The sequence below is a fragment of the Agelaius tricolor genome, unplaced genomic scaffold (genome assembly GCF_023055355.1).
Source record: "Agelaius tricolor isolate 1412-34295 unplaced genomic scaffold, bAgeTri1.0.p SCAF_1, whole genome shotgun sequence".
Lineage (NCBI taxonomy): Eukaryota > Metazoa > Chordata > Aves > Passeriformes > Icteridae > Agelaius > Agelaius tricolor.
Window position 1 is genome coordinate 70,110,599 of NW_027269261.1, and position 15,235 is coordinate 70,125,833.

Genomic DNA, 15,235 nt, shown 5'->3' on the forward strand with positions numbered 1-15,235 from the left:
TGATAATTGCATTCTAATACCTGTAATCCCAGCATTTTAGGCAGAGAAATTTCAAAATTTGAAAACCAGAAAGGTTAAGAACAACTTCCTCAATTAAATCCCAAATACCTTCAGTTCTTAAATTTTTTTAGTCTCTCATTCAGATGAATAAAGACTAAGGAATATTGGTGGAGAACAACTATGCAATGTTTTGAAGAAGAAAAAAGAACAAAAGTCTATGATTAGAGCTATCAGTCTTTCTGGAAGCTCTTGTCACTTTCTAAACATAAAAAGAGACAGGACATCCTCTTAATTTACTTCACTTAATGTCTGTCCATCTGTCCTCCTTGACCCTATCCCATACCAGTCTTGTAAATTAAATAGTACCATAAGTTAATGAAAAGATATATGAAATCTTGTAACAGCTTTCCCTCAGCACTTTGAAGGCAACTCATCTTCAGTGGAGATGGTCGGCTTTAGTTTTTAAAATATACATTTTAGCTTTTATCTGCTAGAATTTTTAGAATATTTTAAAGAACAAACCAGAAATAGAAACCATTTTATTTTAATAGAAAGTTGTTGAATAAACATATTTTTATGCATTAGAAAGAATCAACTTTATCTGTAAACCACAGTTGTCTTTCCAATTAAAAAAATCAGTACATACAATACAAGTTTGTCTATTGAGCACATTTCACTGTAACGTGCTGAAGATTATTTGGCAGTGTATATTTATAAGTAAGAAGTGAAAAGTCTGTATAAACAAACTACAGTCTGTTTCAAAAAGACAACTGAAACTACATTCATAATGAAATACAGATCAGTTCCAAGAAATGAAAAGTGTCACTGTTATGGTATATTTTGCCTTTTTGTTTATTTTGCTAGTTAAGCTCTAATGAAGAAGACATGCTGGCTTCTGGTGTGTCTGTGTCAGCTTTGGCAGTGTTTCAATGAGGAGAAAAGAACTTTTTTATATTTTTTGATGTTGCATATGGACCAAGGGAAGAAAAAGTTATAGATACTAAGATATTAAAGGCTCTCTTTCCCCAACAATTCACTTAGAGAATGTGGGGGCAGAAAGCCTTCAAGGATTGTTTGTCTCTATGGTAACAATGCTCAGTACAAGCACAGAACATGCAGAGCAAAAGAATATGAGAAATTGGCATATAGGCGTTCCCTATAAAAGCCCAAGATTTAAAGCTTTGGAGGATTTTTCCTATCACCATTGTGATAAGAAAATTAAATTAAGAACAGTACTGTTAGGTAGAAGGCCACCTCCTTAGACAGAAAGTTGTTTGCATTTTATATAATTTATTTTCAAACCACTGCTGTCTTTTCAGATATTTTTCTTGACTATGTTTTTACTTTTTCAAAAAATATCTTCTCACCATAAATAACCTTGCCAAGCAGAGTTATTTTATTTATATCTAATGGCAAAGGTACAGCTGCCTTACTTGGTCCCTGGTGAGACAAACTAAATGTCAGGGAGACAACATTTTTGTCATAATAAGGTTCAAATACCCGAACCAAAACCAAATGAGAGTTGTCTGATTTTTGGTCTGTCTGTTTTCACTGGGAAGGTAAACCTTTTTTCTTCTGTTACTTCTCCCCTCTTTCTAGGGGAAAGTTTCTCCAGTTCACTTAGACCTGGGTAATCTATTTAAGAGTTCTGAAAGTATGCAATAATAGCTGCTGGATATGTTTTCTTAAGCAACAAAACCTTCTGCATACAGGTATTCTGTTGGAATTATGTGTTTAAAGTAGCAAAACAAAGCTGGAACACATGCTGGCCCATCCTTTGCTAATATATGGCCTGTCAGGAGAGGTAACATGAATTGTAAATGCATCTGAGATAAAGGTCATGGGAACTACTCTATTAAATGGATTCATTGCCATGTTCAATATTCTGTCTTAGATGATGCCAAATGCTCATTTCAATCTCTTGTTCTGCTTGTATACTTCCAAAGTGTCATGACCTGCTGAGAACTGAGAGGTTTTTAAAGGGCTGGACTATAAGATGGGCTTTTGAAAGCCAGATCCAGCCAGCCCTCATCCCATCTTCCATGTGTTACTGCTGTGGATAGGGCTATGGTTCACAAGGCAGCACATGTGATTTCTGCAGTGTGACTGTGCCAGGGATAACATGTGCAAGCAGCAGTTAGTGTAACCCAGTTATTAATGTATCCTTTCCTTCTTTTCTTAAAATCTGTCTTCCTAAGGGAGTCATCATTACATACTGCATTAGAGCTGCCCAAATGTGAGCAGGTTTTACCTAGCTAAATCTGCTTCTCATTTGGAATATACCACTGCAGAATACAGTATAATTAATGGCACCATTTGCACATCTTTTAATGTACATAAAAAGGTATATTTATGTTCCTATTTAGACATGGTAAGAGGCAAAAATGTCATTGCATGGTATATATAATGACATATATAGAATGAATGTCTAGTTTAGTAAAATGCAAATGTTTGTAAGCCTGTTTAAGGGAAAACATTATTTCTAATTCAAGATCAAACCATTTGAAACCTGCAAGGTGTTTCTCCTTGCTGATATGCCCTTTTGCACTTTGATTTATGTTTTTGCAGTTTGATTTATGTTTAAACTAATAATCAAATAAGAGGAAGGTTAGCTACTAAGGTGTCAGTCTAATAATTGTGTTGTTCAAAATTAAAAAAAAATGGGGGGGAGATGTATTAAATAATGGTTGTTATAAAAGATCACAAAAATACTTGTCAAATTGCTTCTTTGTTAATAGTTTTGCAGTTTACCTTGGCTGTGCAATGGTATTGCTGGAGCAGGGGCTGACAGCCCTGAGGGCTGATAGGGGGTGCTGGGCTCTGGGCAGGTGGGGGGAGCCCCAGGGGCTGGGCAGGGACATCCAGTCCCAGGGGTGTCCTCAGGTCCCTGAGCGAGCACATGAATTGCTACAGAGAGCCCAACTTGCTTCAAACCTGTTAATCAGGGATATAGTTCAGGTCAACGGTGGTATTGAGAGAATAAAAGTTTCAACATCAAAAGTAGAAGAATATAATTATTAAAAGCATGTAAGTAAATGGTGGTATCGAGAGAATAAAGTTTCAATGTCAAATGTAGAAGATTCTAATTATAAAAGGCATACCAGTATTTAGAAATTTAATGTATTTCTAGAGCTACACATAGTGACACAGTTCCTTAATAAGATGTAGACATTGCAGTGCCCAAAACTCCCACACTACCTCTGAAGTGCCTGATTTCATGTAGGGACAAAAGGGTTGTAGAAATAGGCACAAGTAGCAAACTAGCAAGGGACCAACCTTAGTGGGCCATGAAGGAATTTCAAAATAAGGGGTTTGAGATATGGTCCTTGTTCTGAAGGCACTTGCATATCCCAGCTGCTATTGGCACTTTGAGGTGATGCTTTAGTTGGTAGAATATTACATAAAAATTAGGCAGCATCTTTACTCTGACCATTACATTCCAATCTGTTTCCTGCCAAATCTTACTGGTACCTAATCACTGAAGCCCAGCTACATTATACACTTTTTGCCTTTTGGCTCTAATTTGGAAAATAAATGTGTCATTTGCAAATTTCTTCAACAGTCGACAAGAGAAATGAGAGATACTTGGTTCTGGGAGGAAATATGTTTTCTTAATGAAGAAAATTGTAACAGGGCAATCTAACCCTTCATAAGCCACAAAAATTGTTTGGATTTTTCAGACTGGGACAAATTCAAAATGAATGTTACAGTGCTGCAATTTGACAGAGTGAGCATTGGCCTGCTTAATGCCTGAGAGTGACCATAAGGCATTGGGGTTTTAATGTTTTGAGGTTTTGTATTTTTGAGAAAGTAGTCAAAGCTTTTTACATACAAGGCATTACAAAAGACTTTCATTTTAGTAATCTGCTTTGTTCATGTAGGAAGTTACATAAGGAGGAACAGTAGTAATAGTCCTTTTAATGTAAAAAATGAGTTGAAGTTCATTGGAATAGGCTGATAATATTGTTACTTGTGTCAAATCTGTTCATGCTCTTTCAAACGAAAAATGAGACAGGAACAACAAGAGAAGGGGGAAAATTCTGGCAAAATAGAAAATCATTCCATTCACTGATAAAATTTTTTCTTGTATCTTCATTTCTGGCAAGAAAAAAACACAGCATATGCTGTAAGTCCCAACAAACTTAGAGTAATATCAGATCATTTAACTCACTGCTCTCAACTGCTTTTCTGTCTGTTAGCTGACATCACTTATTAACAGAACACAAAAGAAAAATTACAAGAAAAGAAGACAATCAGAGTTGAAAATTATATAAGTGCAGAGAATGGGAACAGCAGCAACAACACCACATTGCTGCTACCAGTGACAAGGTCTTTATGGTGTCATATAGGCACTTGGGTATCATCTTCTAGCTGAGATAGGACTTGGTCTCAGGACTTTCAGGGTCTAACAGTGTATGAATGGATAGTAATTGCAGCCCTATCTAGCTCCTAATTGGAACCTTTTCTAATGTGTCAATATCAAGTTTTTAATTCCATATCTGTTGTCATTATCAAGTTTTAAATTCCACATCAGCTATCAATATAAAGTTCTTAATTCCATCTGTCTTCTTCAGCAAGAAGTTGTGGTGGAAGGAACTAACCCCTTGTTTATTTGCTCACAGAGTATGACAACACATTTGGTGTGGTTTTGTCATGTTTACAATGTGTATAGTACCTGTGATTTTCTTATTTATATTAATGCATCCTTTCAGTCTTGATCTTCTGTCAGCTTTCTGTGAGAGTTAGGAAACATGAGTGTTCCTGAGTGTTAGGAAACATGCTTGGACTGATCTTAAACGACAGTACAAATTTCTGCATGTTCCTTAAGAGATTAAAGTATTCTCTCTCTCTCTCTTATCTACTAAACAAGTGATTGTATGCAGACATGGCTTCCTTAAAGCCAGAATTTCCTGTGAGAGTTTCCCAGTTCCAGTATTTACAGAGAGAAGTAATGATAATATTTTTGTACTTTATTTTCATTTATTTGTTCATTCAAATTTTTCCCATACTGGCATGAGGCATGACTATATGGAGAGTCTGTCAAAAGCTGTTCATCATTGAATCATCATTTTTAGATTAATGTATTCTGTATTGTATTTCTTTGCAGAAAGAGTTATATTTATTTTGAGTGCTAATTTAAATAACCATATGCCAATATCGTTCAGCAATTTGACTTCATTTATTTTCCTGGAGAAGCCTCAGTGTATAGAGTATCAGCATAATTAAACTATGAGTTTACAAAGTGTCTTTGTAAACTACTAATATAATAATTCATAATTATGAGGAGGAAGAAGTATTAAAAAGTATACCACCATATCTGAGCAATATAAAAATATTCCTAAAGAAGAATGATGGTTTTTAAATGTAAAAAATTTTAGAGGAGCATTGCCTATTTTATGTGATTTGATTTTCAGAAATCATGCAACCTGAGTTTGCAGAGGATGGTTTTCCAGATACAGAAGAAATGAAAACAATTAAAATGAAGATTGACCTTTTCATGAATGATTGGGAAAATGTGGAATCAGAAATCAGGACGTCATCTCAAGTTCAGGTGGTTGTTTTAGAGATTGCTGAGCAAACACCAGAAAGTCTACTTAATCAAACTGTGCAAGTTATGGAAAGTAAGTAATACTGTTTATGTGATTATTATCACTTCAACTACTATGAGGGATTTTGGACAGCTCAAGCAAATTAGGGAGTAGGTTGTACTCAGTTTGATATTGCTGATAGGAAGAGGGTCATACTGTGTTCTCTGAATCAGTTGAAAAGCATAATAGCAGCCTTTCAGACATCTGAGTGGGGGAAATATAACTATAATATGGCTATGCAAATAGGTGCATGATAGCTTGCTAAACATTCTGAAAGCACATTTCCACAGTTATCTATGTATCTATCTATGTATTCTATCTGTGTATGCCAGGATACTGGTTTGAGAAATGGACAGATAGTGAAGGTTCACTAATGTGTAATATTCATTGGGTTAGTGAGACTTTCAGGGTGTGTAATAATCTAACCTAACCACCTGCATAGACTATATTTCAAAACAGAATTTTACATTAATTATTTTAAAATCAATATTTCTTTGGCAAATTACATTTCTTCATTTGTGTGGTCTTGCAGAATTTTGAGCACTGGATACTACATTTTTCCTATTATCACTACAAATCAAGTGTTTTATTAACCAAAACATCTATGGCTCTATAATAAAGTGAGATTTGAGTGATGATTCTTCCCAACAAGTAACAGGGAAAAAAAACTGTTGCAAAGAGTAATGGTAATATCTGCATGTGTTTGTATAATACTTTTGCAATACAAGTTCTCATTGAAAATACCATTTACTTCAACCAAAATCAACCTGTAGAATTTCCATTTTTGGAGGAGGCAATATACTAATTTCCACATCTGGGGAGAGCATTTTGTTCTGTGAGTAGAAGAAATGCAAGATACAGTTGGCAATATTTTCTTCCATGTATGCACTTACTTTCAAGGATAAAGAGAATATATTCTGATAGCCAAAGGATAACAATTGAAACAGAATAAAAACCCTAATCTTTTCAGAACCTTTTAAATATTATGGCTGGGAATTATCTGATGAAGACTTAGGGGAGGAGGAACAAGATCTGGCTGCTGAAGCGGAAAATGAGGAAGTGGAAGAGGAAGGTGAAGAAGAGGAAGAGGAAGAAGGGGAAGAAGGGGAAGAAGAGGAAGAAGTAAGCATGCCAGTTTTTATCTATTTATGCTTTTATTATAACTCCTTTATTTTGAGTTTGAACATAAGCACGGAGAAGACAGATTTTGCTTGATCCTGATTTTTTTTTTTGATCCATTTGAAGCCTTCTTACAGAATAAATATTTATTCTGTAAGAAGGTTTCAACTGGATCAAAAGTATGTGTTTCAAGAACACTTTCCCTGCATTTCTGTGTTGTGGCCAATAGTAGTTTTATTACAGCAAGAAGCTCAATTACCACCATGCTAATAGAGAGAATGACTGTACCTAGTTTTGCCAGATGGCAAGGAGGGGTTTTTATTAAAGAAACAAATATGAACTTTGATTTCTGTCAGCTAACAATGATTCCATGAGCCATCATGTAAACATCAGAAGATGCAGAGTCCCGTTCCATTTCAGCTATTGATAATTTTACACACACCCACTGTAATGAAATTAGAGGTCTAGCTTTGCCTTTCTATTTTCATCCTATATTGGAAGATTCCCATCCCCAAATTTAACAGTACAGGATATCCACAGACTGAGAGAGCAGTATTGATATATTTTTTAGAAATTAACTTTACTGGATAAATAATCTGACTTCATAACACCAGCTCTCACTGTATTTTCTGAAGAGGTCTACATTTAAACACAAGAACACAGTAGGAAAAGATTTTATCATAGATACTTCTACCCTAATTTTGGTCCTCAATGGCTAACTATGATATTCATGATATTTTTAATTTAATTATTTTCTCAATAATTCTCTTAGACAATTTGTTTTCTGACTCAGAATCAAAAAGTGTGCATTTTCATAGACTTACTTTCAGCAAGCAAACTGTTTTGAGAATACCATCCTAATTCAATCATCACTTAATGTATTTGGCAGTATTTAATCTGATCTATTTAATCTAAGTAAACTCCTGAATTCTAAGAGTTCTTTAAAAATTTCATCTTTTCAGGATGAAGAAAAAATTAAGCAAAAGAAAAGGCATATGGGAGACACAAAACACTTTTGTCCAGTCAGTCTGAAAGAGAACTTTGTCCTCTACCCTGGACTCCAGGAACATGCAGTTAAATATAAAGAAAAGATTTATTACTTTTCAACTTCCGAGTACAGAGATGAATTTTTGAAGAACCCTGAGGAGTATGTGGCTCACAATGAACCACTACAAGTGAGAATCTTAAAAATTATTTAAAGCAAATAATAGCAGATTAAAATAACTACTTTACATTCCCAGATTGTTTAGATTGGTTTTATGGCTGTTTTTTTTTCTAAGTAACAATATATTAGGCAAGTCCTTGAAGCAAATTAAACCCATGACTTCCCTAGAGATTTTTAATGTAAATTTGAATTAATGATGCAACTACAGCAGAAAAGAGAGGAAGATTAAAAAGGCTTGCAATAATCTTAAAATATGTTTTAAAAATGACACATGTTGGGGGTTTTGTGCTTTTTTGTAACTTGAAAAAGGGTAAAAGAACAGAAGATTTACCAGACTTGTCTAATTTCATTTCTACCTGCTGATAGTAGGGTCGTAGATTGGTTTGGTGTTTCCAGAGAGCAGGTAGTTTAGCTAGAACAGCAACAGAAAATCTGGGAACATTAAATACAAAAGTATATAACTGGTTTTGATGGATTCTTTAATAATGATATTTTTGAAGTGAAAAACAGTAGAGGGTGGGTGCAGTGTAAACTCCAAAATGTTACTGAATATTCTGGTTCTTTCCTATAGGCTCCTCCATTACGGGTGTGTTTACTTGGGGTTCATGGAGCTGGTAAAACTACTTGTGCACGAGAGATAACAGATAAACTAGGCATTTTCCATATTCAATTTGAAGAATATCTACAGGAATTGATTTTACCCAAAACTAAAAGGAAAGTTGGGCCCTATTTTGATGAAGATCATGAAGATGACAATAAAATACTAGAGGAACTGGAAGACTTCTCTCAGACCATAACTATAACTGAAACAGAAAAAACCAAACAGGTATTAATAATATTTTATACATTCATACACAAAATAACCATTTTCTGGCCAAAATAGGAATTTCCTATAAAATTGTAACATTATGTTAAATTAAATACTTGATGAAATTTTGAAAAAATATTTCATGACAACATTTTATAAATATCACAACACTCCTCAAAACATTTTCAAGAGTTATATACAGGTTTTTTCTAAATATTAGAGATAGATGCTAAATGCCTAATGGAAGACCAACTGAGGGGAATAAAAAGGTTAAGGTCAGAATAATAATGGGAAGACATGGTTTCCTTTAAGTGTTTATAATATGCAGATTCAGTCAAGTGCACGTGTTCCAGCTGCACAGGACTTTAAAAATGTTCCCCAGCTGTGCTCTTTGCAGTCTCTTGGAGCAAAAGAATAGAATGCCTCTACCAACCCTTTGATCTGATCATCCCTCATAAAAAAATCAGAAATATTCATCATTAGTAACAGGGTAAGCTAGTATTTTTTTAATGCAATAGGTTTCTTAACTTGGATTTTAGTGTTTCATTGCCTATTGGCAGCAGTTTCAAACCAGAAAAATAAAGCAACTCTTGGGTAGCATAAAATATGCCTTGTAGCTTAGCTGAAAAACTGTTTCAAATAGCTATATGTTCATGATACTAGTAGAATAATTAATGAATTATAATTTTCAGAAAATTAGTGCTTTTTCTTAATCAGATTGACTACTGGCTTAAAATCCTTCTCAATGCACATTCTAAACTGTATCTCTTACAGGATACAATTTCTCTGAAGGAGAAATTTTTACATAACTGTTTATTGGGGAGAGTATTTTCTTTTATTAGGCAGCGATCTGTTGGGAGAAAAGATCCACAAAGTTTTAATGCAAATATATTCTTTAGATAGCAATGGATATAATAAAAGCCATTCATTATGTGGAGAAGTCTCACCACAGGTACACAGCAAATGAATCTTTCAAAAAAGTGTAGTAAAAAACTGAAAATCTATCTCTCACCCAACAGAAATAAGGATTTATCCAACACTCAAAGATTTAGGAACAAATGTGTTTCTGCATCACATTTTAAGAGCCTTTTTTTAGTGTGTGCTCCTGATATCTGCCAAGTTCCCTCAAGTTACTAGTAATCAAAGATCTTCAAACACTTCCTACTACAGGATTTAAGGAAGGAGGCAGGAGAGGCAGCAGGCTACAGAGGAGGAGGCACACAGAAACAACACTCAGGCACGGTATTAGGAAGATGAGCACCCAATGGAAGTGGAAAATAATCAGGGCTCTGAATTTAATTTTATTTGTGCTCTTTTACAGCAGTAAAAAATCTAGAAAATAGGAGTCTGACACTGAAATGTGGTCTTTGCAAGTACAGTTTAATCTGTGGCCTGGAGGGTTCTGTGTCTAACAGGAAAGCCTGGGTAAAAAATGGTACTGCTCAAAACCAGAATAGGATCAAATTTGGGATCATTTATGTAAATTGGACATATACAGTCAATAGGTCAATGCAGGTGCTGAAAGAGCTGCCAAAGGTACATTAAAGGCCACTCTACTATCTTGAGAAGTGGAACAGGTAACTTGGAAGGTAGTGTTCTGATGAAATAATACAAGAGCAGGTAATATTGGAAGCAAATGCTTCAGCACAGATAGAGCACAGATCAAAATCATGGATGTCAGAACAAAAATCCAGGTTTTCATTAAAATCAAAGAGGGGGTTCGTTCAAAAAGTCAGTTTCTTTTACATCTTGGTCATCACAGCCAAAAATATGGGAAGTGTTCCTGGCACTGATGGTTGTAGCTGGCTCTCACTCAATTTTTTTTTTTTTTGCATAAATACATGTCTTACACAAAGGCATTTCTGTTATTATTTTTTCCTTGTCATCTTTCTATCTGCTGGGAAGCAATCTTCAACTTAGAATTTTTTTTCCTCATACTTCTTTTAAAGTGCTTGATCTAATGCTGTGACCTAAGCACAGCTCATACAATTTCAGTCCATTTTAGAAACCCATTCATTGGTCCTTGCACAAAACTCTGGAGGATAATTTCCAAGGTTGTAGAGTTCCCAGGCATTTCTCTGAATATGAATGCCACTGGTCTGTCTGACTATCTTATTTTTCACTGACCCTCCAATTCTGCAAAATTTCATTAAATTCCGTTGTATCATTCTCTTGGCACAAGACAGTAGAAGTTTATCTGTCAAAGCTTAAGGTCAGCTATAATGTTCAAAGCAAAACCACTAAAGGCAGTCTGGGAAGTTCAGCAAAAAGATATCATCCTTGTTGTTTTAGTGCCACATCATTGACAGGTCTGGAGGGAAACCTTGTCCTTTCAATCACTGCTCTGTGGGGTGTTCTCTTTTTTCTACCTGCAATATACATCTTGTGCTTCTTCTCTTTTATCTCATACAAGCACCATTCCTACTTCTCTCTAGCAGTGGTGATGTCAGTGATACATTTTTTATGTTTAACTGTTTCCTCCCACTTCACACATTTCTTTCAAGATGCTTCTGTGTTGCAAATCTGGCTACCACTTTGTCTACTTAGGCATCTTCTGTCATACAAACATCTTTAAATATATGTACTGTGTCAGGCACTAGAGAAAATATTATTCATACACATTACATTAGAGCTGTGACTTCCAGCATATTCTCAGGTTCTTTTGGCTACATTATCAGAATAGATGTCAGGCATAGGAATTCTTATTCAGCTGTGGCCTTTTGATATCAGACACAATTTGATTCTTGATATGTTAATTGTGTAAACTAATTATGAAAAGTAACTATACCATCTTTTCAATATTTTTACCACAGTCTGTGTCAGGAAGCCATTCTATGAGAAATGCATCCTCAACCATATCAATCTCACAGATTTCTGGGAAAAAACCCTAATAGTTTTCCACAATAATTTAGTAGTTTGATTTGGCATTTGAATACTCTGCATTTGACTTGTCATTAATACTACTACTGTTCTATAGAACAATGCTATCTGTCTACTATCTGTTCTTCTGCCTATATTCAATAACCTTATATATCCTTCTTCAACATATTTTCTTTTCATCCATCCAAATATAATAGCTGCTTTCAAAAGTGAAAAAACATTCTGATGTAGTGCAGGTAGTCTTCCAGCATGGGAACATGTATAGCCAAGTGGAAAACTGCTTGTAGGCAATTAGGAGAAACTATGCTCATTTCAGTTTCTATTCCTCTGAACTGAGCATGTGTATAATTAAATACTTAACATTTGGGCTTGATTTTAGGTTTCATTAAAACTCATACAGCTGCAATTGCCCTAATTTTAGGGGATTGCCTAAAATGTATAATGTAGTATGATTCAATGAGTTTCTTTCTGCTAGTTTAAGTCAAATGAAGACAGTACCCTACTTAGCAAAAAACAATGTGTCCAGTAGATACTTTTTTCTGGTTTTGGTTGGTTGGTTGATTTTGGTTTTTGGGTTTTTTTTCATTTCATCCATTTTTGGTGGATTTTCTTTACATAAAGGAAGTGGAATTAACTGATGAGGAACGGGCAATCAAAGCAAATCTAATGGGTAATAGAGAGCTGCCTCCAGAAGTCCTTGACAAGATTGTTCCTGACTGGTGGAAGAAAGAGCCATTCCGGTAACTGTAATTAAATTCTCTCTTTCTTTAATTAATTTTAGGAAGTATATCATCCATTGTGTCCACAATTGTGAATAACTATCACAGAGATTATTTCAATGCTTTTGTACTTTTTATGAGTAATGACCTACCTGTCAGTCTTGGTTTTGTTGTATTATTTTAATCGATATTTTGACAGTAATATCATGTTTCATATGCTGCACACAGGATTGGATTAAAGTATTGGGCACACCTGAATTGGATTAAATCTCCTAAAGAGCTGGGTAGTTTTCATGGTCTTACAGGATAGAGACGAAAACAAACTATTTATATTTTTATGTAATTTTTGTCCTGACTACATATAGGGGACAATGGTTCTCTACACAGTGTAAAAACAGGGAGATCAGTTCTAGGAAAAAAGGAATGCACCAAGACAAAAAATTACCCAGCATTATGCATAATGTTGTATTATTATATTGTATTAAATTATAGTGTATTATATCACATCACAATGTATTACACCACTAAACTATACTGTGTTGTATTCTTCTTCCCCACAGCATCCAGGGCTATCTTTTCTTTCCTTCACTTCCACTTCTTCTAGCTTCTTTGGTTTTCTGCAATTTTACAATGTGTCCTGTTAAAGCCTAAAGTAATAAATGTGAATATTAGCTTCTTATCAACACAACATTCACCCTTACCTAACTACTCATCTAATTCAAAATTGTAAGAGCTCCAATAAGCCATAGAGCTTTCCAGGTATAACTGACTTGTTTTTAACATATGCAGGAAGAGAAATATAAATCATGCTCAATGGCCAATTTCTCATCTTATACTACAGAAGAAACATAAATTTTCAGGTACAAGCTTTCTTTGAGAGTTGTTACCAGAAAAGTGTTTGGGGCACCTTCTCTTTTTTGAGACCAGTGCCTAAGATGTATTGGTTTTAGAGTCACACAAGCAAGTCTGAGGACTCGAGTTTTGGGTTTTTAAGTTCTTTAAAAATATTTAAGCATTGCACATTAAAACCTCAGAACAAACTGATTTGTAAGTACACTAATTAAAATACACAACAAAATATCAGTTTTCCATTGTCAAAATAAACTAGCTGAAAGTATTTTTAAAATTTTGCTCCTAATAAATGCATTTAATATGGGAGGGTTTGTGGGTTTTTCCAAAATAATTACATGTTCATTGTGTTGTACTTCAAACTACAGTGTGTAATAATAAATATTTTCCAATTAGGTCCACAGGCTTTATACTGGATGGCTTCCCCCGTACTTTAGATGAAGCCAGCTATTTGTCAGAACGAGGACTCTGTCCTGATATTGCTATTTATATTCAAGTAGAAGAAGGTGACATTCTTAAACGTCTTTTTCCTCCACGTCTGAAAAAATGGAAAGAAAAACAGCTTAAAAAAAAGGAATATAAAAAGAAGCTGAAGGAACTAAAAGCAAAAATAAGGGTAAGTTTTCAGCCCTATGTTATTTTGTTGTTTTTGTTGTTTCTACAGGAGATGTCTGAATACAGATTCTGAATCTCCCAAAGCTGTGAAGAGCACACAGGTATTGGAGCCAGGAGAAAAAGTGCTGCACATTCCCAGCATTCCTAGGCTTACTGTAGGAACTCTGTGTCCCATTCTAATGAAGCTGTGCCTACTGTTGAACAGGTTACAAATTGGTTGAGGTAACCTGAAGCCTCTATGCAGACATTTACAACTGGCACATGTAATATTTTCAAGGTTCCTCACTTTGTGTAAAAGTGAGAATTACTTCACATATAATATCAGAAAAAGTCTGAGCATAATTACTACAGAGCAGCCGACACTAAGTTAGGACAACAGAATTCGGGACAAGACTTATACAGTATCATTAATATCTCTAAACAGTCAAAGGGGAACACCACACATTTAACACCATACTCAGTCACCCCTTTGCCAAATGGGTGAAAACCACCTATAGAAACCACCTATAAATTTAGAAACTCTGTAGTTTACCAATAAACCTATTACTATATTTTCAGTGGGATATGAATCACAGTTTTTTTTATTCCTCTAATGTCAATCTCAGAAATTGCCGTATTAGTTTTTCAAAAATATGCTTACATGTTCACCTAGTAGAGAGTTATACCTGGTCTGCAACATTTCAAACTCTAGATAGTATTTTTTAACATTAGAACCAACTGGAACAGAATTTCAGGTGGAAAGAAAAGTGTTAATTATAGGTTACATTACCAATTTTCAGAGGGGAGTTTTTATTAGGAAGTATCATCAGTCTTTTTACATCTTTTTTTCACCAACAGAATGAGAAGATTGCCAGAAGAAGAGAAGAACTTTTAGCAGAGCAACAGAAAAAGAAACAGGAGGTAAGAAAACCTAATAAGACAGTTTTTAAGTAGAAGCATTGACATTCTTACCATAGAATTTTCTAGAGCTTTTAGTCACAGAGTTCAGGACAATGTAGAAAAGTAAAATTATGATAGACTGCCAGAAACTTCAACTTTCAAAAATAATTTTATATTATGTTTGGATTGCTTTAGAAACTATGGATTCATGAAGACTAAAGACTATTTTAAAAGAATTCTCCATATATGCTTCAATTCAGGAAAATACTTATGAATATGTTTAAAGTATCTCATTTATAAGCATAAGAGTAGCACCACTAATTGAAATTAGGCATGTGCCTTTAAGTACACTGTCAAATCCATGGTTAATCCAGAATAGGACTGTACCAGGATTTCTGCCCAAAGTCAATTACAATATATTTATGAATGCATTAATGTACTACTTGACTGCTCATGATATTCTGTCAGCTACACTTTCATCAAACATGCTTGTTTGTAACAAAGTCCTGTCAAACTACAATACCATGTATGAAAAAACACTCATCAAAACTGCAGTGTAGCTCTTCAGGTTTTTAAAGTACTCTTGGAACTGGTATGATGCTTCACTGTATGC

At 34.6% G+C, this 15,235-nt stretch overlaps 1 protein-coding gene across 8 annotated transcripts in view; it reads left to right on the forward strand.

Annotated features, from left to right (window-relative positions):
• The window catches only part of AK9 (adenylate kinase 9), a 59,936-nt gene that overhangs the window by 28,814 nt on the left and 15,887 nt on the right, over positions 1-15,235 (forward strand). For all 8 annotated transcript variants that reach the window (XR_011681059.1, XM_071438895.1, XM_071438864.1 and 5 more), the window contains 7 exons: positions 5,415-5,621; positions 6,559-6,710; positions 7,670-7,882; positions 8,444-8,698; positions 12,182-12,300; positions 13,525-13,744; positions 14,581-14,643. Coding sequence is in view for 7 of the 8 variants with exons in the window: in XM_071438895.1 (XP_071294996.1) it covers positions 5,415-5,621; positions 6,559-6,710; positions 7,670-7,882; positions 8,444-8,698; positions 12,182-12,300; positions 13,525-13,744; positions 14,581-14,643 (1,229 nt within the window). In the remaining variant the exon portion in view is untranslated. The remainder of the gene's footprint in view (positions 1-5,414; positions 5,622-6,558; positions 6,711-7,669; positions 7,883-8,443; positions 8,699-12,181; positions 12,301-13,524; positions 13,745-14,580; positions 14,644-15,235) is intronic.